The 25,696-nt window shown below is 45.8% G+C and overlaps 1 protein-coding gene across 1 annotated transcript; it reads left to right on the top strand.

Annotated features, from left to right (window-relative positions):
* The first annotated feature begins 496 nt into the window (after positions 1–496).
* Positions 497–25,247, top strand: C20H17orf67 (chromosome 20 C17orf67 homolog). Its single transcript, XM_059907871.1, has 4 exons — positions 497–566; positions 1,538–1,638; positions 22,717–22,853; positions 24,810–25,247. Exons 1-3 carry the CDS (start codon positions 512–514, stop codon positions 22,831–22,833), a joined length of 273 nt encoding a protein of 90 aa, XP_059763854.1. The 5' UTR covers positions 497–511; the 3' UTR covers positions 22,834–22,853; positions 24,810–25,247.
* The last annotated feature ends 449 nt before the right edge of the window (positions 25,248–25,696 follow it).

The raw sequence follows: 25,696 nt of genomic DNA, 5'->3' as shown, positions 1-25,696 counted from the left end.
TCAGCTGAAAAAATTTTTTTCCCCTCATTAGGCTCCTTGCTAATTTTCCTGCTAATTTCTGAAATTACTGGGGAGGTCAAAATGGATTGGTGAATGGGTTTTGGAAAAATGTCATAAAATATGTAAATGTGAGAGGTGATTAATTCTCAATGAAACAGTAGGAGCATAAACTACAGAAGCTACAGATAAACACAAACTACTCCATGATGTATATATAGACATATCTATTTAAATGAAATGGTTGTCATGTGTTGCTTTGTCAAATTCAAGCTCCAAAAGTTTTATGATGGATAATTTCCTTCCTCAGGATGAAAATTTATAGGAATTCAGAGGAAAATATTTTCGTGATCATACTGAAAATTTAGCGTCAGATGCGTTTAGCATCATGCTGTGAGTGCTGTTAGTCAAAGCATAAACAGCCTTTGGGCCGGATGTGGCTTTCTTCAAGTAGGCTGGCTCTTTGACGGGGGGGATTCATTCTGTAACAGGCGGAGAGAGGGATCAAGGCAGGATGAAGAGGTTATTTGTGCTTGTGCTGTCTCTCACCTTACTGATTTTCTTCTCAGGTGAGCATTAACTCCTGAAACCTATTTCTATGCTGACAAGATAAACTGGAATAAGTCTATTTTATATTTTTAAAGTATTTTTTCAAAATTTCAAATAATATGTAATGTATAATAATTCAATGCTTCTTTTTTATTTTTCTTCCTCAGAGCAGGCTCCTGGAATTGGTATAATTAGGGATAAATTATTTTTTTAATCTTTAAACATATTGAACACTAATTCTCAAAAATGCTGATAAATCTTCAAGGATACCATCTTTTAGAGTTTATCTGAGATCATCAGAATTTGATATACTTTCTTTTTTCCTTTTTTTTTTTTTGGCCACGCCGCGTGGCTTGTGGGATTTTAGTTCCCCAACCAGGGATTGAACTCGGGCCCACTGCAGTGAAAGCAGGAGTCCTAATCACTGGACCGCCAGAGAATTCCCTTGATATACTTTTATTATAATAGTATCTTTTAGAGTTTGTGTGTGATTATCAAAACTTGACTTAACTTTAATTATAATATTTTCTTTGAGGGATCGTGGGTGCTTATCAAGTTTAATATAATCTTATTGTCATGGGGGAATTTTCTAATAACAACTTAAACTTGATTTAGTGTATTGAGGATTTAAAAGAATCCCACCAAAGCAACCCTGAGGGACAATAAACACACTGACCAGAGAACTGAAGAAAATATGTTTAAAGAAACATGTTCATTAAATTAACGGCCACTTTTAGAGGAATGAGCCATGGCGGCAGCAGGTAAATATGCTTCAGTTGTGCAGTGTTTACTCTGAGTTAACCATATTAGAAACAATTAAAAATTCCCCTCTGAGCCCTCTGGAATGCCACGTCCTTTGGGACAGGTCCCTTTGAAAGAACTTTTGTGCGTTGACCCAAATTGGACTTGCAAATGCTTCGCCTTGGACGGTGAGATGGAGCATGGATGCGTGTGTCTGAGAGTCCCTAAGGTCCCTTCCTGACTTTTTCAGGGGCCTCCCCGATTCTGACGGAAAAGCGGGCCAAACAGGTCCTGAGATCCCGGCGCCAGGACAGGCCGAGCAAACCCGGGTTCCCTGATGAACCCATGTGGGTGAGTTCTGGGCTCTGGCTCTTTGAAGGGAGAGAGAGATCATTTGAATGCTTGTTCATTATGAAACCAAATGAGATGCTGGTCCCAGCCCAGCATGGGTGCTGGATGAAGGTTCTGTAGAGTCTCAGGTGTAAGGTGATCTCACCTTCTTATTCACGCCTTTTCTTCTCCGGAGGTGCCAGCTCTGCTCCCCTACTGTTCGAACAGTATTTAAAGTGGAAACAGTGGGGCCGATGGTGGGAGTCCAGAATCCCGTGTGGGCGGCTGGGTGGCTCCCCTGAACGGGTTGCTAGGGAGCTGTGCCCTGAGGCTGGTGCCAACCCCATCTTCTCCCTCTTCCCTTGGGTGCCGGGCAAGCTGGACCAGCATCCCCGGCTAGTGATGCTCTGTCTGGGTAGGCGGAATCTCTGCCCCTGCTGCCACCAGGCTCCACCCTCACCTCGTGCCTCTGAGTTTGGTCTTTGGCCTCAGCTCTGCCCTGTAGGTTTGTGGAATCCACCTGATCTTTCTGAACCAGGGCACCCTCCCCTGCCTTCATTCTGTGACTTGTGGTGGGTGCTACTAGACCCTGCCACCCTGGCCTCAGGCCAGTTCGGGCCCGGCTTGTCTCTCCCTCCCATGACGGAAGTGCTGACATTCCTGGTATTCTTACCCCACTCAGGTGAAGGTAAGTAGCAGGGACCCAGGCAGAGTCAGCATGTCTGTGAAGCCGTGTCTGTGGTCAAGGCTGGTCTCCCACCTGTGCCCACATCAGCTGGGCCGCATGCCCACCCTCTGTTCATTGCGTCTCTGTGTTGAGGCCCAGAGGATGTGCAGCAGTACTGGCCTTTGCTCCCTGCAGAATTGTGGGGATAGTTGGATTAGTTCATTTCAAAGTCTCTCAGTATGATGCCGGGTCGCACGGTGGTGAAGAGTACTGGCTGTGGGCAGACTGTCCCGGTTTGAATCTCCCCATTTTCAAACTATATAACTTTGAAGAAGTCTCCTCACATTTCTGTACCTCAGTACTCTCGACTATGAAAAGGGGGTAAACAATATTATTACTTATATTTCTATAATATTATTATAAGAGCATGAAACAGCTACTTTATGAGAATAAAGTAATTCATAGTAAGGCACTTAAAATAGTACTCAGCAAGCAGTAACAACTCCTTTGAGTATTAAGTAGCGGGGACAGGGGGAGGGGGGGCGAGGCTGCAGACAGTCACCTGGGTTTCTGCTCAGAGTTGGTGGCAGACACAGAAGAATCAGCAAATCACTGTTTCACAGAATGGCTTAGAAACGAGCAAGCGATTCAGGCTGTTAAGGGTGGACGTGGCTTTGTTCTCCTTGGTAGGAGAAGTCACAGGTGGCTGGAATCTCCACACACAGGTGGAAGGGGGCTGGGAGGTGGGCCGGCGCAAGAGCAGGAAGGGTTCGGGTACGTTGGACTTTACCTTGTGTTCAGTAGAGGACAATCAAAGGATGTCTCGAATGGGGGAGTGCACAGTCGGGTTTTAGACAGATGGTTTGAGATGCATTTAGAAGAGGCCCAGGATTGAAGTCTGAGCACACCAGGGCTCAGAGGTGAGCAGAGACAGAGGATCCTGAGGGGATGAGAAGGAATGTGAGGGGATATTGGGGGAAACCAAGCCTCCAGCACAGGGGATGAGGGTTGGGAAGGGGCGGGGTGGATGGTGAGGGAGCCAATGGGGAGCAGGATGCCTGGCTCAAGGGTCCCTGGGGAGCTCCAACTGGCTCTTTGCTCTTTTGGGGTGATGTCTGGAGGGGCCGTTCCAGAGGCTCTTCCTCGGGGGCCCTGGAGGCTGTGGGAGGCTGGTTCAAGGGGCTCTGAAGCAGCAAGGCCCCTCCAGGTGCTCAGGAGACAGGCTCTGCTCAGCTCCAGAGTTGGCTGGGTGTTTTCTCTGCCAGCATCTGGCCCTGGCTGTGCTGAGCTCTGGTTGCGGAACGGCGGCCTGGGCAGGGACTGGAGTGGTTTAGGCATCAGGCAGCATGTGGGTGTGGGTGTTACGGCTCCGCTTCCGCCCCCAGCTTCCTTCCTCCCCCCATGCCAGCTACACACCGTGCTACACTTTATCCCCAAACGCTGCTTGGTGTGGTCCTTCCCTGCCCAGAACTTCCAAGAGCTCCTTCTCTGACCATTTCCCTCTTCCTGGCTCCTGGTCATCACCTGCCTTCATCTGTGACAACCCTCTGCTTGCCTCTGGCGTTGCTATTTTACTGAATATCTGGCTTTTTGGGTTTTGTTGGTTTTGGTCATCTTTTATAGGCTTAACCACCACTGACTCATCTTAGCTGCCTTGAACCTGCCTGGTCTAGTTTCTGTGATTCTCTCTAGACTCACCCACCATTTCCCACCCATCCCGTGTATGGTACAGTCCTGTATGTCCGTCACAAAGACACTGACCTGTGTCCAGAATCCTCAGCCACTCCGTCAAGTTTGGAAAAATGCCTGTGTGACCTACAATTGAAATGTGAACATAAATATACAATAAGTTATTTGGCGGCTAGTCTATACCTATAGTTCTCATCCAGGGGTGATTTTGCTCCCCCGCCCCGGGGACATCTGGCAATGTCTGGAGACGTTTTTGGTTGTCACACCTGGTGGGAGGAGGGTTTGCTATTGGCATCTAATGGGTTAAGGTCAGGAATGCTGCTAAACATCCTACAATGCACAGGGCAGCTCTCACAACAAAAATGATCTGGCCTGAAATGTAATAGTGCCAGGGGTGAGGAACACTGTCTATGATGATGGACAGCCTCTTTCTCTTTTACTGCGTGTGTCACTCTGCGTGTCTCTCGCACTGTCATACATCCACCCACACGCAGTACTGGCTGAACCAACACATAGTTTCTGGAATCACATTTTTCTTAGGAGCATGTTTCTTAACCTTGGCCACATGCTGGAACCAAATGGGGAGGTTAAAAATCTGATGCCTGGGTCCCCCTCACAGAGGGGTGCCCTGCGGTGTGGCCTAGGCATGGGGGGGGGGCGAGGGCCCCCTAGGTGGCATCAATGTGCAACCGAAGCTGAGAACCAATGGGCCAAGCCTTCTGGGGGAGACCCGCCGTGGGTAACAGCAGCTCCCGTGGTCCGGTTGGGAATGCATTTAGCTGAGTGTTGAACTGAGGGTCTGGAGAGTAGATGGGATAGTTGTTCAGATGCAGGACAGAGAGAGAGAGAGTGAGAGGGTCAGGTGGTCGATCAGAGAGCACTCCTTGCTGACCAAGATGGGCACTTAATTATACTTTACCTCGACTGTGCCCTGCTGAGCACCAGGCACTGAGGACATAGACTAGACGTTCTTCGTTCGTTTGAGATGCTTGTGTCCACTGCATGGCGACGGACGAGCCAGAGCATTCCAGCCTGTTTCCAGTCCTCTAACAAGGTTATCTGGCACACGGGGTCTGAGGAGAGGGCCTTCAAGCTCCACCCGGAAGGAGGAGAGAGGCTGGTCAGGCTTCTTGGAGGAGGCGCCACCAAGCTGAGGCTTGAAGGATGCGGAGTTTGCAGGTAGTACAGCGGTGGGCGAGGTGGGAAGAGAGTTCCCCCCTCAGTGTGATTCCAGGCGGTGTTCTGCACAAACTGGCTGTGGACTTTGGGCTTTAGAACGAGGATGAGTCCCTTCCTTTTCCAGGAACCCAGTTTTCTCTGTAAAATGCAGAGTTTGGCCCAGAGTCTGACTGGAAGGTTCATCCCAGGTCTCATGTAGAATATGAGGGTCTGGCTAGAGCTTCAGGACGACCGGGTTCTTGGTGCCAGTCAGCAACTGGGAGGAAGAGCCCTGGCAGCCGGCTGTGGACTTGGTGAGGGCCAGAGGGGTTTATCTGGAGGCCCTGGAGGGGCTTGTGTGGGCGTCCTTCTCAAACACCAGGGCCTCCCCTCCTCCTGCTGCCATGCACCCGGCCTCCTGCCCTTGCTGTCTGACCTGGTTCCCCCTTGTGGCTTGTTGTTGACTTTTCCTTTTAAGGGATTTACTGAGAGCAAGATGAATAATACGAATCACTTGTTATATAAAAAGAAGCAATTTAAAAAAATTGCAGTATTTTTTATTGAAGTACAGTTGATTTACAATGTTGTGTTAATTGCTGCTGTACAGCAAAGTGACTCATTTATATATATATATAACTCATTTATATATATATATTCTTTTTCATATTCTTTTCCATTATGGTTTATCACAGGATATTGAATGTAGTTCCCTGTTCTATACAGTAGGACCCTGTTTCGATTCACCCCTTTTATCTGAGCGGCTGACAGATGTCACAGCCATCCCAGCCTGCATCACTGCTGAATGTAAGCGTTGGACGCAGTGACCCCACGTTTGTCAGCAGGTCACCAGGAGGCCATGAGGTGGGACCTCTGGCCAAGGGAACCACCCTTCCCTGCTTTTTACCTCTTGCCGAGACCACCTTCTACTCTCCTTTCTTTGTGCAAACCATCTGCTTACATATCCCTTTGCTAGAGATGGACACACCATCCTGTGTGTTCAGGATGGTACATATTGCGTGTATGTGTGGATTGTGTGTGTGAGTGTGTGTGAAGGTTTGTGTGTGACTGTGCATGTATGAGGATATATATGTATGTGAGGGTGTGTGTGTGAGGATATGTATGTGTGTGTGACTGTACATGTGTGAGGGTGTGTGTGTGTGTGTGTATGTGAGCGTTTTGTGTATGGGTGTGTGTATGATTCTGTGTGTGCATGTGTGTTTTGGAAAAGGCCTTGCAGGATAATTTTTTCAGAAGCTCTGGATTCCAGTTTCCTCTCTTTTGACCTTCACTTGAGTGTCTGGGATTTATGGGATGATGGGTGACGGGCACAGAAGGTCCTCTCGGGGCCAGGTTGGAAGGACCTGGCTGTCATAGTGGAGGGGACTTTCATTCTGTACTCAGTGGGAGCCACCAAAGGACTTGAAGTGGGGGAATGATGTGATTAGGGCTGGCGTGCAGGAGCCGTTTAGAGGCTCAGGACACAGCCTCTTGAACGCTGGCCTTCAGTTACCATTATACATGGGACATGGGAAATTACATTTTTGGACATGTTATTGTACCTCCTTCCCATGGCAGCCTGGAGACAGACAGGTGGGCTGGGATGGATGAGTAGAGGTAGTGATCTCTGGGAATGCGTGTGCCCTCGGGAGCTGAGCTTTGCGACTCCACTAACTCAAAATTACCGAGGGATGACCGGGTGGGTTATTTCATTTCGCTTCTCCCCTCTGAGGGACTGAGCGGAAGAAAACCCTTTCAGAGAGGGGAGAGGCCATTGACGAGAGTAAATGGATGGTGCTTTGGGGAGGTATTAAGAATTCAAAATGAAAGCACACATGAAGATTTGCTGTAGTCTCTCCTCAGGAGTATCTATAAAACAATGTTATATTCTTGACACTTGGCTTTAATATTGGCAGATGTTGGCTTCTGCGGGATGATAGGTGTTTCGGAAACAGGTTCAGACAAGCTGTGCCCACACATGCAAGGGGCTGGACCGTTTTGACAGCTTATATCCTGCCTATTCATGGCAACAACCGTTCTTTTTTTTTTTTTTTTTTTTAAACATCTTTATTGAAGTATAATTGCCTTACAATAGTGTGTTAGCTTCTGCTTTATAACACAGTGAATCAGTTATACATATACAATATGTTCCCATTTCTCTTCCCTCTTGCATCTCCCTCCCTCCCACCCTCCCCATCCCACCCCTCTAGGTGGTCACAAAGCACCGAGCTGATCTCCCTGTGCTATGCGGCTGCTTCCCACTAGCTATCTATTTTACATTTGGTAGTGTATATATGTCCATGACACTCTCTCACCCTGTCACATCTCACCCCACCCCCTCCCCATATCCTCAAGTCCATTCTCTAGTAGGTCTGTGTCTTTATTCCCGTCTTGCCACTAGGTTCTTCATGGCCTTTTTTTTTTTCCCCTTAGATTCCGTATATATGTGTTAGCATACTGTATGTGTTTTTCTCTTTCTGACTTACTTCACTCTGTATGACAGACTCTAACTCCATCCACCTCACTACAAATACCTCCATTTCATTTCTTTTTATGGCTGAGTGATATTCCGTTGTATATATGTGCCACATCTTCTTTATCCATTCGTCTGTCGATAGACACTTAGGTTGCTCCCAGGTCCTGGCTATTGTAAATAGAGCTGCAATGAACATTGTGGTACATGACGCTTTTTGACCTATGGTTTTCTCAGGGTATGTGCCCAGTAGTGGGAGTGCTGGGTCGTATCAACCGTTCTTTTTTGACGGTGTGGTGGGTAACGCATTGAAAAGATCGCTGCTGTGCCCTGCATTGTGGGGAGGGCTGGCTTCCACCCCCGAGGAGTGGGAACACCTTGCTGGCACCCTTGATGGAGAAAGGTGGGGCCTCAGTGAGGATGGGGGGAGAGAGGAAGAGGAGACCCGGCTCCGGGGAAGAAAGCAGGAGGGGTTCTGAGTGCATGGAGGCAGCCGGGGAGGAAGAGGATGAAAGGCCCAGAGCTGGGGGATGTGAGCAAGGGTCAGAGAGAGGGGGCAGGTGGGGAGGTAGAGAGGGCCCAGACCTGACAGATTCCCTGTGGCAGGAAATAGCTAACACATTTATTTTATGGCAACGCCTTGACATTGAGTTAGAACTTGTTCTCAGCTCTGTGCTGTGACTACCCTCTGCGGCCTCCAAACCGTAGGAAAAGTCTGCTGTGCACAGCAACCTTGTGTTAGTGGTTCTTTGGGGGAATGACAGATGGCAGGTGTGTGCTGAAGGGGGCTGACGAAAGAGGAAGGTAATCGCTCAGATCTGGACGCTGCAGTGGTGGAGAAACACGAGTCCCAGATCTTCAGAGATTTTGGGGAATTGGGTTCTAGATGTCACAGGAGTGGGATGGGCACTCCAGGAAGCCTGGGATTCATGTGGGGACACCCCATCTGGAGACATCCGGGTCTCAGCTGAATTCATTTACTACTCTAGGACTTAGGACTTCAGTTTGTGAAGACATCATGTTAGAAGAGCTTGTAACAAAGCCTCAAGATCCTAATGGAGGAGAAACAATCTGAGAATCTGATGAAGACAGGGCTGTGTGAGAAGAAGGGCTGGGCTTGTGGTTAGAGGGAAGAAGCTAGGAAAAAGAATCCTGAGCTTTCCCTGGAATGTGTCCTCAGTCATGACTGTGCTTCTGTTGATTTTCAGGGATTAGGGCTGAACTCTTGCAACTCAAAAAGTGGTCCCCAGCCCGGCCGCTGGGCTTCACTTGGGAGCCCAGAGCCTCAGGCTCCTCGCCACACCTGAAGGCGGATCTGGACCCCAAGGCTGGGTGACCGAGGTGCACATTTAAGTTTAAGAAGTGCTGTCCCAGAGAAGTGGCTCTTAGCCTCCGCTCCCGGCGTCCTGGGGACTGAGAACCAGCCTGCGCTTGTTTTGTTTTGACACAAGGATCCCTCTCCCTTCCTCTGGACGCTCTGCTCACGTGGATTCCTGTTTTCCAGGACCCCTGGCTCCTGGTTTCTCCTCCTGCTTTGTAGTTTTTGCTGCTCAGTTTCCTTTGCTGGGTTCTTAGCCCTTGACGGTCCTTTAAATGTCAGAGCATCCCAGGACTCTGCTCTCTGCCTTTTCTAGTCCCCGAGCTTAAATATCACCTCTGTGCTGATGGCTACACATTCGTGTCTGTAGCCTGGACTCTGTCTGTGAGCTCCCTCACACAACTGTCCACTTGGCTGTTTGCACTGGAACATTTAACCAGCACCTCGGACTTAACAGCCTCGAGAGGAATTCCAGATTGTTGCCTTACACCAGCCCTGCCCTTGCCTTCCACGTTGGGGTAAGGGGGACCACCTCCTCCTAGTTGCAGGGGCCCCAGATCCAGAATCTGACCACTTCTCACCCTCCCCTGCCACCACCCCAGTCCCTAGAGTGGACTGAGCAATACTCTCTTACCCTGCCTCCCTCTTCCTCTCTAGATCCCTCTGCATCTGTTCTCAGCAGAGCAGCAATAGTCAGTTCTTTTTTTTGTTTAAATTAATTAATTAATTAATTAATTAATTAATTAATTTATGGCTGTGTTGGGTCTTCGTTTCTGTGCGAGGGCTTTCTCCAGTTGCGGCAAGCGGGGGCCACTCTTCATCGCAGTGCGCGGGCCTCTCACTATCATGGCCTCTCTTGCTGCGGAGCACAGGCTCCAGATGCGCAGGCTCAGTAGTTGTGGCTCACGGGCCTAGTTGCTCCGCGGCATGTGGGATCTTCCCAGACCAGGGCTCGAACCCGTGTCCCCTGCATTAGCAGGCAGATTCTCAACCACTGCGCCACCAGGGAAGTCCAATAGTCAGTTCTTAAAAACGTAAACCGGATCCCATCTTTCTCCTGCTCAAAACCTTCCAATGACCTCCTGCCTTACTCCAAAAACATCCATGGTCCTATAGTGGCCTACGAGGCCCTAGAGGTCTGTCCACTCCCTCTCTCCCTCCTTGGCCTCTACCTGCATCTCATCCCCGCCCCCCCACCCCTGCCGCCGTTCCAGCCATGCTGGCCTCCTCATTGCGCCTTGAATGTGTCAGGCTTGCTTGTCCCTTCACTGATGTAGTTCAGGCTATGTGGAAAGCAGTGTTGCGTTTATTCTGTAACTTGCTTTTTTTCACTCAATAATACGTCTTGTTCTAGCTCATTTTAAATTGAAGCATAGGGTAAATGTATTATGTTATGGTCCGAACGTTTGTGTCCCCCCCCGACCCCAAATTCATATGTTGAAATCTTAACTCGCAAGTGATGGTATTAAGGAGTGGGGCCTTTGGGAGGTACTTAGGCCATGAAGGCTCTGCTCTCGTGGATTGTAAGTGGGATTAGCACCCTTATAAAAGAGGCGCCCCCAAAGCTCTCTAGTCCCACCAGCCACGTGAAGATATAACGAGAAGTCTGTGACCTGAAAGAGAGCCCTCACCCACCCGTACTGGTACCCTGATCTTGTACTTCCACCTTCTCAGCTGTGAGAAATAAATTTCTGCTGTTTATAAGCTGCCCAGTTTGTGGTATTTCAGGTTATAGCAGCCCGAATGGACTGAGACATATTACAACTTATTTATTTAGCCCTTTCTGGAACAATGGCCATTTTACTTATTTCCAATGATGAAGATCCTTGTACACATGTGTGTTTTGCAGAGTTCAGTGATAAGAAATGAAATTTCTGAGTCAGAGGGTCTACGTACTTCCAGTTGAAATGGGTACTGCCAAATTGTCAAACTGACTTAGCAATTCGCACCAGTAGTGTGTATAAGAACACCTAGATCCCTGTACTCTTGTCAACACTTGATATTATGAAAGTTTTGTGTGGACAACTTTCAAAATGGAAAGAAATCCTATCTCCTCTTCTATCTTCATATGTATATGGAGACATGTTGCCAAACAATAATGACATTATTTTCTCCATGATAAAATTTGGGACAAATTTATACTTTTTATTTTCATGCTTTTTGCTATTACTTAGTATATTAGTTTCTTAAGGCTGCCATGACAAAGTACCACAAACTGGATTGCTTGAAACAATAGAAATCTATTTATTTATTTATCTATCAATTAATTAATTAATTAATTAATTAATTTTTAATGGTCGTGCTAGGCAGTGTGTGGGATCTTAGTTTCCCCACCAGGGATTGAACCTGCACCTGCTGCAGTGGAAGTGCAGAGTCTTAACTACTGGACCACCAAGGAAGTCCAACAATAGAAATTTATTCTCTCACAGTTTGGGAGGCTAGAAGTTTGAAATCAAGGAGCTGGCAAGGTTGATTCCTTCTGGGAGCTTGGAGGGAGAATCTGTCCCATGCTTCTCTCCTAGCTTCTGGTGTTTGCTGGCAATCTTTGGCATTTCTTGGCTTGTAGCTACATTACTCCAATCTCTGCATCTGTCTTTACATGGCCTTCTTCCCTGTGTGTCCCTGTGTCCAAATTTCCTTTTTCTAAGGATGCTAGTCTTTGGATTTAGGGCCTACCCTACTCCAGTGTGACCTTGTTTCCAAATAAGACCACATTCACAGGATTCAGGTGGACATGAAATTTTGGGGGACATTATTCAATTCAGGACATTCAGTTTTTTATTTTTAATAAATGTATGTGTAGTTTTCACCAAAAACAACAGAGGAGAGGGTTTAAGAGTGGGGCAGCAGAGTGCTGAGTCTGAATCCCAGCTCACCACTTACTGGCTATCACATCCTGGCCAGGTTGCTTAAACTCTGTAAGTCTCAGTTTTCTTATCTATAAAATGGGATATGATAATCAAACCTACCTCAGAGACTTACTGTGAGAGAAGGCATGCAAAGCACAGTGCCTGAGTGATGACATTGGCTCTCATTCTTCTTGTTTTTTACAAAGCAGCAGCTGAATAAATACTTTTTAAAATATAACAAAACAAAAACCTCTTTGGCTCCCCACTGCTTATACGATAAGGGCCAAGTATCTTGGCCTGGGAGACAGACCAGCCCTAAGCCACCATTGTGTCCCATTTCCTGCCACTTGTCCAAGGCCATTTATGCTCCAACCACCTGGAACTTCTCATTGTTTTTCAAAATAAACCATCCTCTCCCTGGTCTCAGCATCCTTTCACAAATGATTCCCTTTGCCTGCAGAGCTATTCTCCATTATTTATGCCTGGTACCCTCCTCTTCATTCTCAATGTCACTTTTTCTATCTCCCCTGAGTTGGTCCTGCCCTCCTAGTACTCACTCACAAAACAATACTGTATATAGGTACATCTATATGTATGTAAATTTCTAGAGAAAGGTCTAGAAATATGATCAGTTGACTCTTAATTGTGTCATCTCATTCAGGAGGTTAAGATTGCAGGTACTGATCTAGGAACTTTATATTTGACGTTTAAATTTTAAACAGTAACAATATGTTCATGTGTTACTTGTGTAATTACAAATAAAAATTTAAGCCATTTATATTTATTATACAAAACTTGGAAACCAAGAAAGGGTCAAAAGAAGAAAAAAAAAAATCAGGTGTAGTCTTACTCTCTCTCCCCAAAGACAGCATTGCCATTTTTGATGTATTTCTTTTTAGTCTTTTTGTGTGTATTTTTAAAAAGTATAATCACACTCTACAATTTTGTATCCTGGTTTTTCTCTTAATATTATAACATACACATTTCCTCACATTATTAGAAACTCTTTATAACCATAATGATAGTGAATTACCCTCTTTTGTTAGTTAGATCATTTCCACTATTTTTTTAAATTTAATTTTTATTTTATGTTGGGGTATATTTGATTTACAATGTTGTGTTAGTTTCAGGTGTATAGCAAAGTGATTCAGTTATACATATATCCATTCTTTTCAGATTCTTTTCCCATATAGGTTATTACAGAAGAGTAGAGTTCCCTGTGCTATACAGTAGGTCCTTGTTGGTTATCTATTTTATATATAGTAGTGTGTATATGTTAATTCCAAACTCCTAATTTATCCTTCCCCCCGCCTTTCCCCTTTGGTAACCATAAGTTTCTTTTCAAAGTCTGTGAGTCTGTTTCTGTTCTGTAAATAAATTCGTTTGTATCATCTTATGAGATTCCACATATAAATGATATTATATAATATTTGTCTTTGACTTACTTCACTTAGTATGATAATCTCTAGGTCCATCCATGTTGCTGCAAATGACATTATTTCATTCTTTTTTGTATGGCTGAGTAATATTCCATTGTATATATGTACCACATCTTTATCCATTCCTCTGTCGATGGACATTTAGGTTGCTTCCATGTCTTGGCTATTGTAAATAGTGCTGCAATGAACATTGGGGTGCATGTATCTTTTCGAATTATGGTTTTCACCAGAAATATGCCCGGGAGTGGGATTGCTGGGTCATATGGTAGCTCTATTTTTAGTTTTTTAAGGAAGCTCCATACTGTTCTCCATAGTGGTTGTACCAATTTACATTCCAACTTACGATGTAGGAAGGTTCCCTTTCCCACTATTTTTTCTATTATAAACAACACTCTAAAATTTTGTTCTTAAAGTGCTTTTAATATTTTGAATTATTTGCTAAGGATATGTTCCCAGAAAATAAATTATTGGATCCAAGGATATGAATACAGTATTTTTAAACCTTTTAGTATATATTACCACATTGCTTTCTAAAAGTTTTAAAAAATAATTTATGTCTTGTCATCCAAGAGAATGTTCCAGTAGAGGTTTTAAGGTAAAGATAATGGGAGCATGATATGATATCTTAAATTGGATATGAGTTGGCCATTTCTGGGGCAGAGTGGATGCAGTAAGGGAGGATTAGGGACGTGTGGTTGTCTGTGTGGACACCTTGGTGCCACTCATTGGCATTAGAAACCTAGGAGAAGAAGCAGGTTGTCTGGAATGATGGTGTGTTTGAAGTTCTTCTCTGACAGCACCTGCCTTGGTACTTGTTTCTTCTGCTCTTGTCTACCTGGTTAACTCTTACTCATTTGTAGAGATGCACCTGAAATGATGCCTGTTTTGAGAGGCCTTCCTGATGCCCCTACCCTCCCACCATGAATTAGAGCATCCCTCTGGCCTAGCACTCACAGCACAAAATTGCTATTTCTTACTTAAAAAAAAAAATCTCTCTCTCCTACTAGACTGCTCTAAACTGCTTGAGCAGATGGACTGTTTGTTTCACTTCTGGGTCCCCAGCACCAAGCACAGAATTTGACATTTACTAAATGCTCATTATACTTGTTTCCATTCCTTTCTTTGCTTCTCTCCAGGGGAGAAATTTTGTAGGACATTACTCTACCATAGAACCTGGAGGTTTTCAAAGAAATCTTCTATTGCCTCGCTTAAATTCATTAAATTTCTCTTAGTCGTCCCAAATTTTAGGGAAAAAATTATTGCCAACTGCTGGGGTGAACCATGGAAATTCTCTAAAAAAGATGACATCCGAGCTAAAATTATGTCCTTTGTGATTGTATTCGTAAGCACTTGTGTGCCCTGGGAATATGCTTTCCATTTTGGCCTGTGTTCCTTTAAGGAATGTTCTTGTGGGGCAAGTATAAATCATATTAGCTTTATTGTAAATAGTCTTTGTAAAATATGCTTTCATATTTAGCCCCTTGACGAATGTATGTAGTAACTCCATTACCCTTTTGTTCCCTGTGATCTCCAAAACCAGTTCAGAGCGACTGAGATACAAATTGTGCACATCACTGATTTGCCTTCTTTTAGGGCTAAGCCTTCTAAGTGGCCCAGAGCAGTTAAGTTCTGAGCCACCCTTCTGCCTATATGATTATCTTGCTTTTACTAATGAGCAAAATAGTTCATCCAAATGTCGATGGACCTTTAATTTCATGCAAATGTCACGGGAAGGATTTTGCCTTCTTGGAAAAAGATCCCACCTTGATAGATTAACTGTCTACTTTATGATTCTCAGCTTGGATCAGGTTCCAGTGGGTATTTAATTTCATTATGACACCTCTCCTGTGCCATCATAAAGGACCCCGTCCAATTTCTGCTCTAAATCTTGAGAAATTATTTACTTAAATCATTCCAGTTGGCATTGGACACAAAATGCAGATATTAGTTTTTGTTTTGCTTTAATTTTTTTCCCCTTGAAAAAAGGAATCTAAAAAAAAATGAAAACTTATTTTTCATCTACCCCTTCTTTCTTGATCCAGGAACATTTGAGATTATCATTAATGCTGGGTCATTTCTAACTTAGCCAACACAATTGTTGAATTTGTGGTTTTCAGCAGATTTGCAGTTTGGCTTTTCATCTTTGACTAATGATTGCTTTTAGGCCTTTGTGGCGTATTCATTTCCCTAACATTTTAAATAAATAGTGAAATGTCATGGAAACCAGGGCTTGTTTCTTTCTCTCTCTATGTGTGTGTCTGTTTTGGTTGTTTTTCTTCAACAGTGATTTCAGCCTCTATTTAGGAGTGTGAAATACATATTACTCTTTGATGCTTTTTATGTGCATTTGGCCTGGGCCATTATAATGAGCAGATTGACGCAGATGCCCAGGAGCCTCCCAAGGAGGATTTAGTAAGATTATGGAGAAAGAAGAGTCATTTCATTTATTCATCACTTGTTTGTACATTTCTCCTGTGAGTTTTATTGAGGCCCTACTATGTGCCAAGCACTAAACCGTATACTAGGTATTCCTTGGACAGTCTCATCAAAAAGCCAGTTGGGTATTTGGCTGAGACGGACAGGGATTAAATGAATAAGGTTGCCAATGAGCATATAATTATAAGTGGTGTATAAATGTTGTATATCAGTGGTGACATTCTTTCTTATCACCACCAATCTCATTGGAAAAGTCTTTAACTATTGGGAAGCTGTCAGGTTCATGATCACACATATAAGTTTTCCAGAGTTCTAATTTCCCCTTGAAAGCTCAAATTTTATCATTTTGTAACAAGCACTGTCAGTTTTCCTGGAAGTGATAAGCTCACTTCATTCACTTTTGGGAAGATGTCTGCCAAACACACGCATAAAACACACTTAGTTCAACTCTTGACACCAACAGTCCCCCAGGTGCTTTTCCTTGAGAAAATCATTGTACTTTGTCATGCAGCAGAAGTGCTGCCTGCATGTTTCCTGTTGGTCATTTTCTTCGGCTTCACCAGGGCATGCTTCAGTGAAACTGGCATTTTGAGAATGTTTTATTTGTATTTATTTATTTTAACTTTGACTGTGTGATGAAGGATACGTCGACCACTAGGATAGTTGGGTGCTGCTGCCTTGACTTCTGCCAAGGCGTCAGTTTTACCCACCAATGCACACAGTGTGAAGGCAAATGTCTTAGTATTACTCGAAAAATAGTTTTGACATCATGGACCCCCGAGGGGAGCACAGACCATGCTTTGAGGACCACAGCATTTTTTTTCATTCAACAAACGTTTATTGAAAGTTTCCTGTGGACCAGTTCCTGGGAGAGATGCTCCATCTACAACCTCAAGGCATGCTCACATCTTCCATATCTAATAGTAACCAAAATTAACTGAGGAGGGCTTAATAAAGTGACTTTTTACAAAGGTGTGGCAGGATGAAGGTGAACTAACAAGAAATGATAAAGGATGCAGGGCTAAGACTCCTGAGGCATGAGGGCGGAAGGGAAGAGTGTGGTTCCCAGACCCGGAATGGCAGCCCTCTAGGAGCTGGGTCTTCAGGGGAGGGATGCAGCCAACCTGCCGAGACTCCTCGGGGACGTTGCAGGGGAGTACATACCCTCACCTCTCCCCTCCTACCTGTAGTCCGCTGCTGGCGCCTCCTATACGCCAAACCCAACCGGAAACCCCAGGACAAAAGACTCTGTGGTTGCAGTTCATCTAGGTCAGCCTCTTCGTGCAAAAGGCCAGGTGAAGGAGGGGAGAGAGTGGGTTTAGAAGTGAACATGGAGACTACATATTTGGTACAGAGCTTTATTTGTATCATTTCCTTTAATCCTGGCAACCCAGTGAGATAAGTGCTAGGGCCATCCCCACATTGCAGATGGACAAACTGAGGCTGGAGAGGTAAAGCAATAGTATTGGCAGGGTTTTGATTGGAACCAGACCCTGATCCAGACCCAGACCCGAACCTCTTAGCCTCTCCACCACACCGCCCTGGCAAACAGGCAGGCAAGAAGATGGCAACGTGGGTTTCCTTCAGTGAGCTGCTTACACGGAACAGTTGAATAAGTAAAGCTGTATGCTGAGAAGTCTTTGTCCCTTATTTACAAGACGCCACACTGCCTTCCTGTTCCTCCCAATGACTATTCTTCTGGCCAAAGATTCCTCAGACAGAGAAGACAGGGCAGGGTTCAGCCCCAAACTCACAAACATGTCCAGCAAGCTGCTGGGTAATCCTTGTTGGATCCCATAAGGAGCCCTCCCATCATCCACCCCTTCCCCAGCTGCCCTGGAGACTCCGCGCCCAGGACACAGGGTGCATTTTGATGAGTTAAATGAAAACAACGATAATCAAAACAGTGTTAAACTGCATGAGTCCTGGGGGAAGGAAAAAACATTTCAGGAAAATTGGACACCTCATAATTCATTCCTTTGCACAGTCATTAAATTGAAAAAGAAAGTTATATTTAAAATAGGATGTAGACTTCCTAGAGGTTTTTCTTGAAACTTAAAAACTCTAAGTTCTAGACTAGACCGTCTGTTAAGGCTTCATTAATGCCATAGGAGGGTTTTCATGATTTAGGATTTTTATATCTATACATACCAAAATAATCTTATATTACCACATATGACTACTCTCGCCCAAGGTGAAATGCCACTTCTCTGATTAATGGCCTGCAGCTTTGGATTACCCATATGTGTTTATGTGGACTGTTCCATGCACACTTTGCAATGATTCCCATCCCATAATCTCAGCACCAAGGCTTATTTCAGGGCAATATCGACAACATACATCCTACAAATTAAAAGTCATTTTTATCTCTTCTGGGGGAAAACATAAAGTTCACATGCCAATATGTGAGCCAAGACACATGGCACCTCCACTAAAAAATCTGATGTGGCCCAATTAAGTCCCTACTGTCAGAGCGTGGTCACTGCTAAACAGAGTAACCAGGGCTATGCCAGGAGAAGTCCAGAGAGCTATGGGGTCACAGGGAATCTGAGAAGGCTGCCTGGAGGAAGAAGCATCTAAGTTGAGGGCTGAAAAGTCAGATGGGAGTGAGACAGGAAAAAGAGAAGGCACAGGGGTGTTCCAGGCAGAGAAAACAGCACGAGATTAGAGAGCAGAGCAAGTGTAGCCAATCCAGGGCAAGATGGAGTGCAAAGGGCTGATGGTGGGAGAAGAGGAAATGGGTGAGGCTGGATCATTGGGAGCCCCACAAAACACTTAAGGAACTGGAATTTCTCCTGAGCCCAGTGGAAGCCATTCAAGTATTTTAAGTGAGGAAATAACATGGGTAGATTTTAAAAGATGTCACTTTGCAACAGGATAAAGAGATAGACAAACAAAACAGAACAAACAAGGATTTTTCACTCTCTTCTTTATAACTTTTTATTGTTACATAATTTCAAAACAGTAATATGTTTCACTGCTGTGATAAAAAAAACAATAAAGCCATTTTCATTTTTCATGTTTTAAAAACCTACCCTGGCAAAAGACCTGAACAGATACTTCACCAAAGAAGAACACAGATCACAAACAAGCATATGAAAAGATGCTCCATATCATATGTCATCAGGGAAATGCAAATTAAAACAGCAATGAGATACCACTACACACCTATTAGAATGGCCCAGATCCGGAACACTGACATGATCAAATACTGGTGAGGATTTGGAGCAACAGGAACTCTCATTCACTGCTGTTAGGAATACAAAATAGTACAGCCACTTTCAAAGAGAGCCTGACAATTTCTTACAACACTAAGCGTCCTCTTACCATATGACCCAGCAATCATGCTCCTTAGTATTTACCCAAATGAGTTGAAAACTTATGTTCAATACAACAACCTGCACACAGACGTTTATAGCAGCTTTATTCATTATTGCCAAAACTTGGAAGCAACCAAGATGCCCTTCAGAGGTAAATGGATAGATAAACTGTGGTGCATCCAGACAGTGGAATATTATTTAACACTAAAAAGAAATGAGCTATCAAGCCATGAAAAGACGTGGAAGAAACTTAAATGCATATTACTAAGTGAAAGAAGCTAATCTGAAAAGGCTACATACAGTATAATTCCAATGATATGATGTTCTGGAAAAGGCAAACCTATGGAGACAGTAAAAAGATCAGTCATTGCAAGGGTTAGAGGGGAGGAAGGGATGAATAGGCAGAGCACAGAGGATTGTAAGGCAGTGAAAATATTCTGTATGATACTATAATGATGGATACATTATACATTTGTCCAAACCCATAGCATATACAACACCAAGAGTGACCCCAATGTAAACTATAGACTTCGGGTGATGACGCTGTGTCAACATAGGTTCATCTCTTGTAACAAATGCACCACTCTAGGGCAAGATGTTGATAATGGGGGAGATTGTGTGTTTGTGGGGACAGGGGGTATATGGGAAATTGCTGTACTTTCTGCTCCATTTTGCTGTGAACCTAAAAGTGCTCTGAAAAATAAAGTCTATTAAAAAGAAAATAGAAAAAAAACCCACCCTGGCTGTGGGGTGGAATGTAGAGGAAGGAGGTAAGACGAGAGACAGGGAGAACCCTCCAGATGCAGTGGCAGGGATCTAGCAGGAGGGCGGGGACTGAGATTGGGCAGGGGCAATGTGGATGGGGAGATGGGGTCCAAGAGCATCCAGGGGATTTAGGGGTTGCTTGGCTGGTGGGGGTGGAGAGTGGGGAAGAGGAGGGAGCCCAGGAGCAGGCTGGAACTCTGCTTTCCCAGCCATGTGGGGTCACGGCCAGACGCGTGGAGAACTACTGCTGGTGGTCTGGGCAGTGCCCATGGACCCCTTCTCTGTTTGCATCAGGGGATGGAGAGGCAAGGTATGGAGGGAAAGAAGAGAATTTGTAAGTGATTAAGACAAGAGAAGTTAACACTTCACTCTTATTTAAGAAGCATCCTATTGATTTATCCTTTTTCTGGTGTATCATTTATATGGGATAATGCAATGAGAAACAATACACAGAAAACTCACAGCCTGAACTGGCTTTGGTGAAGATCAAGCCACGTTGGGAAGAGAAGGTTTACCCTGAACCTGGAAGTGACGCTCCTGTTGATCGAGGGCAGGGCAAGAGCACACTGAGGGAGAGGAGGGGGCGAGACAATAACTGCATGCAAAGGAACGATTGCTCCTCCTCCAGCTGGATTAGTGTAGTCAGTGGTCGATGGTCAACGGATGCACAGCCCAAGAAGCTGGCTCCTTTGCAGCAAACATCAGTAACAGCTATCATTTCCGCTCTTTACTTGCTTCTAAGGGCAACAGCACACCCCTCGTATGCCACCATCCTGGTACAGCTGCTGGTTTTCTCCACCTTGTCCCCCGTCCATCCTCCACCTGGCTCTGCCCGGCTCCGGAGGTGGACCCCCAGAAACTGCATCGCCTGGATCCCTGGTCGGCTGGCTTCTGCATGGGCTTGGCAGGAGATGGAGGGCAAGAGGAGAGAGAGGATGGGGTATTTGTCTCCTGCTCTTTCCCTGCTTTACAGAGGCTGAGCCCTTCCCCCGGGCCCTGCAGGTCTAGGCACGGCCATGGGGCTTTTCTCTATTGCTAGTCCCTGGGTACTGGAATGTGCTTTGGTGGTTCCCTTAACCCTGTTTACATGGTTGTGAATGATTCCTTCATTAAACTTCCTTTAGGTGAACCATCTGAAGGAGAAATTGTGGTTCTAGAGAAGCTCAGAGACCAACAAAGCTTTGTTGTCAGTGACAACCATGGACCAGGGCAGGAGGGGGCCCTCTCTGCTGTTGTGAAGAATGGCGGGAGGTGGTAGATCCCACGAGGAGGTGTCCTCACGTGCTGGTTACGGTGACATTATCCAGAGCCACAGACCAAGCCCAAGGGGTAGTTGGTCATCACCTTTTCCCTCCTTGCAGGAAGGCAGTGCTGGCGAAGGCCTCTGAAGAGCTGTGGCCCTTTCAGGGCTGCATTTGGGCAGATCACTCTGTTAGGTTGGAGCAGAAATGGTGGGGGGATGTGGGACGTGGTGTGGGTGGAACGGGAGGTAGAGTGACGGATGGAGGGGTGAGGAAGCTGGGACAGCCTGGGTGGCCACGGTGGAGACCCGACCTGCAGAAGTGGCAGAGACGGAGGGAGTCATCTGAGAACTTCTCCGGAGATAGGCTCAGGGTCCTCACGCTCAGTCTCAGGATGAGCCTGAGGGAGACATGATGGTCCACGTCTGGCTCGGGTTCCTGAGTCGGAGATGCTGGTCACAGAGATAGGCAGCACCGGACAATCAGCTGCTCTCTGTTGTGGACACACCAACACACAGAGCCAGTTACATTTCATAGACATGGAATCATACATGTGGTCCTTTGTGACTGGCCTTTTGCACGTAACATAATGTTTTCGAGGTTCATCTGGGCTGTAGCATGCATCATTCCTCGTAATGGCCATATATATTCCCCTTGTATGGGGATACATTACATTTTATTTATCCATTCATCTGCTGATGGACATTTGGGTTGTTTCCACTTTTTGGCTCTGATGAATAATGCAGCTGTGAACAGCTGTGTACACGTTTCTGTGTGAACATATGCTTTCACTTCTCTTGTATACACAATTGCGGGGTCAAATGTTTACTCTGTTTAGCATCTTAAGGAACTCCTAGGCTGTTTTTACAAAATGCCCCTTTATCCCTAGTAACTTTTTTTTGGCTTTAAAGTTTATTCTGTTTGATAATAGTATAGCAACTCCAGCTTTCTTACAGTTATCCCTTGCCTTTTAAAAAAGATGATTTTATCACAAATGTGTGCTGCCATAAATAAATAAATAAATATATTATTTAGTTATGCATGTTTTGAGCTTTATTAAAATGGTGTCACACTATAAACACTCTCTTCCTGGACTTACTCTTTCCACTCGTTATGCTTTTCTGAGACTCATCTATGTTGTTGTATGTAGCTATAATTAACTTTTTCATTGCTGTATAATATTCCATGTTGTGACCCTACCATAATTTATTTATCCATCCTCCTGTCAATGGATATTTAACACGTTTCCAGATGTTTCCAGAATTTTGCTACTACAAATTTATTGCTGCTGTGAACATTCGTATCTGCTCTTGTTCTCAAAGTGACCAGCAGCATTCGCAGCTGGGAACTTGTTAGAAATGCAAATTCTGGAGCCCTATCCCAGACTCACTGAATCAGAAACTCTGAAGGTGGGGCCCCAGCAATCTGTAGGTTTTAGCAAGTCTTCTGGGTGATTCTGATGCCTGATGAAATTTGAGAATCATTGCTCTAGGATATAAACAAGAGTGAAATTTCGGGATTGCAGGCAACCGCTTGTTTTCCGAAGTGGTTGTTCCATGTAACTCTCCATCAGCAGTGTCTATGAGTTCCCATGGATACACACCCTCTCAGCACTTAGGGCTGGTGGCGGTTTCTCCTCCCTGGCTGTGCTGCCCTGTCTCAGAACCACAGCTGTACCCGGCACATGGGCAGCTCGACCATCAACCGTGAATAAAAGCTTCTCTTCGACGTGGGTTTGTTTTGACAGGAGTACATGCACCATCTGCTCCGCCTGGAGCACCGCGCTGAGGAGCAGTTCCTGGAACACTGGCTGAACCCGCACTGCAAGCCCCACTGCGACAGGAACGTGGTCCATCCTGTGTAAGCAGCTCGGACCAGCCCCCGGTACGCTCCTTCTCCCAGGCCTTCTGTTTCAGGGAGACGGCGGTGGGGAGTGCAGGCATGGCTCGGGGGCCTTTGACAGCATGGTGTTAGGGGAACCAGCGGGTGAGCTGGTTATGGGCTGGGGAATGGGAAGAGCAAGGCAGGAGAGGTTGGTGGGAGCCCGCTTGAGAGGACCACTGGGGACGCGCACGGGGGCCTGACTCCTGCTGAGTCACCAAGAGATCCCAAGTACGGGAAGGATGTGACCCTATTTGCCATCCAGAAGGGGTTCCTCTGGGATACAAATCTGGAGAAACATGGCTTGTTGAGACTTGGGTCTCTCCAGGTGGGGTCAAGCATCCATGGGCTTGACTGGTGACATCCATCACAACCGTCACCATTGTCACCAGGATCAGCGACTTCTTTACTGCCTCCCCACAGACTTCCAGACTGGGACTCTGCCCAGCCTGTCCCATCTTCCCTCTTCTTCTGGCTTTGCCCTTTCAGTCCCCCTGACCTGCATGGTCCAGCATTCCCAGCACAGCCCACCTCTGCACCTCTGTTCCTGCGGAGGCTGTTTGCTGCTTCGCTCACAGTGTGTCTGTGTCCATCTCCTCGTCCCCTTTCCAATTCTTGCTAGATTACATAACAAAATCCCTTCAGAGGTTAAGCCTAGTGAGTTTCATTTCTCCTCTGTAATTTGTATGTATTAAGCAGGACAGGATATAACTGGGTACTTGATCATTTGTTGTTAAGAGAAATCTTGTTTCCTTGTTGTTTATTTTGTGCTGCTGTGAATTGACACAAGAACACTCCCTTTAGAAGATTGCTCTTTATAATTTTCAGGGTGCTATCGCATAAAATCTCTCATTTGATCCTCTTAACAGCCCTGTGTCATTGCAGGGCGTGTGTTTTAACTCTGTTTCATAGGGGACCTAACTGAGCGTGATTAAGCTACTAAGTCATGCTGGGCAGTAGTTGGTATGCCTGTCTTCTGACAACTCCAAATCCTGCAAGCTTTCCACAGGCTGTACTGCTGGAACCTGGGGGTGTGTGTCTGTGTTGGGGATGGGGGCGGGCACGGTCCTCGTGAGGGGCTTTAACAAACAGTGAGAGGAGCATCTCCTAGGAATGGAACAGGAGTTCTGCTTTTGAGGGCTAGGGGCTGGGTTGACATCCTGCTCTGGTCCCCACTGCCTCTGGATGCCTGTTCTAGGTCAGAGCTTCTCCCACCCCTGGCACCAGGGACCTTTTTCCTCCAGCACCAGAAGCCCGCTCTTGGCTTCTTTCAGAACACAGCACTGCGGAGTACTTAAGAGCTCAGACTCTGGAGTTGGGTGGACTTGGGTTTGGTGCTCTGTGTTCCTGCTCTGTGACTTTGGACAAGTCACCTAACCTCTCTGAGTCTCCATTTCTATATCTGTAAACTGGGGTAGTGATAATATCTACAGAGCCTGGAGCATAGTGACTGGCTTCATGAGCAGAGGTGCTTGTCACCATGGTGCAGGCCAGGTGAGGGGAGAGGCTTCCTGGACGCTGGTGGTGGCGGGGCGGGGTTGCTCCTAACAAACAGAGGATTCCACGGAGGCCTTGCTCCAGGCAACATCCATTTCGACCAGGAAGACCAGGCCGTAGTGGCTGGAGGGATGGGTCAACTTGGAATTTGGAGTCAGATAGCATTCAGATTGTGACTCCACTTCGGAAAAGATTCCTAACTTCTGTCTCGGTTTCCTCACCTGTAACATGTAAGAGTTCCTCCCTCATAAAGCTGTTCTGAGCATCAAAAAAGTCAGTGCATGGAAAACAGCACTGCCCTGGCACATGCTAGGAAGTGGTCAGGAAATGACAGCTTGATAGCTATTTCCTCCTCCTCCCCCTCCCCCCTTCCCCTCCTCTCCCCCCTGTCTTTCCCCCCCTTCTTCTTCTTTTTTATCAACATCATCATCACATTAACATTATTTTCTTGTTCTTTTCCAGCAAGCATTTTGATAAACAACGGCCCGGATACTATTGAAACAAGATGAGGCTCCTTTCGTTTCTTTTTTCAGCTGTGGAATGGACGTCTTCAGGTTTTGTGAATTGTGGGCACAGCAAAGGTTGCCTTGGGGATTGATGGCAGATATTTATGCTGCTTCATTTGACTAACCTGCACAACTCATTAAAACCAATCGCTTAAACTATAGGCCCCCCCTCCCTCCCCCGCAATGGCCTTCCTACCGCTGTGGAAGGGTGAGAAGAAGGAGAATCTTTCCTGGGGCTGGTGGAGCTGGGACCTCCGGAACAGGAGAGGGGTTAGCGAGGAAGCCTTGTTCAGCTAAGTAAGCACACCACTTGGGGCGGCTGGGGTTTTGGACATTGCTTTTTTTTTTTCTTTCTCTCCTTTTCTGCTCTAATAAACACTGGTATTAAGCCTGCTTTCCATGGTGTCTCCTTTCCTTTCCTACGAGAAGCAGAGGTTTTTCTTCCTTGTTTATCTTTGTGACTCCAGGATCAGAAAATTTACTGTTCTTTGAATAGATGAATGGATAAAAATGCAAACACCCAGCAATTTTTCACAAGAGCCATCTCTTTTGGTAAAGAGATTATTTACCTAAGGCCAGCTCTGGAAATAGAGCCATAACTTAGTACCAGCTCTACACCCTGGTCTTCTAGCCAAGGGGACACTTCTTGTGGAAAGTGGGTTGCAGCTTCTGTATCCTAGTGCCCCTCACCTGCCCACAAACCCCAGAATCAGAGATTGGACTATCAAAGACCAACAAAAGCAGAAATTGGGAGGGCAAGGGAAAGTGGACCAGGTGGTCCTAGGGAGAATGTGACATCCTCAAAAAGGATAAGGAGAGATGCTCATCCGCCCTGGGCTACAG

The sequence above is a fragment of the Balaenoptera ricei genome, chromosome 20 (assembly GCF_028023285.1).
Source record: "Balaenoptera ricei isolate mBalRic1 chromosome 20, mBalRic1.hap2, whole genome shotgun sequence".
Lineage (NCBI taxonomy): Eukaryota > Metazoa > Chordata > Mammalia > Artiodactyla > Balaenopteridae > Balaenoptera > Balaenoptera ricei.
This window is presented reverse-complemented; position numbering and strand designations above follow the sequence as displayed.

Coding starts and splice junctions, on each gene's coding strand:
- C20H17orf67 (XM_059907871.1), top strand. CDS start 512: ATGAAGAGGTTATTTGTGCTTGTGCTGTCTCTCACCTTACTGATTTTC. Junction 567..1,537: donor CTTACTGATTTTCTTCTCAG/GTGAGCATTAAC, acceptor TGACTTTTTCAG/GGGCCTCCCCGATTCTGACG. Junction 1,639..22,716: donor TCCCTGATGAACCCATGTGG/GTGAGTTCTGGG, acceptor TTGTTTTGACAG/GAGTACATGCACCATCTGCT.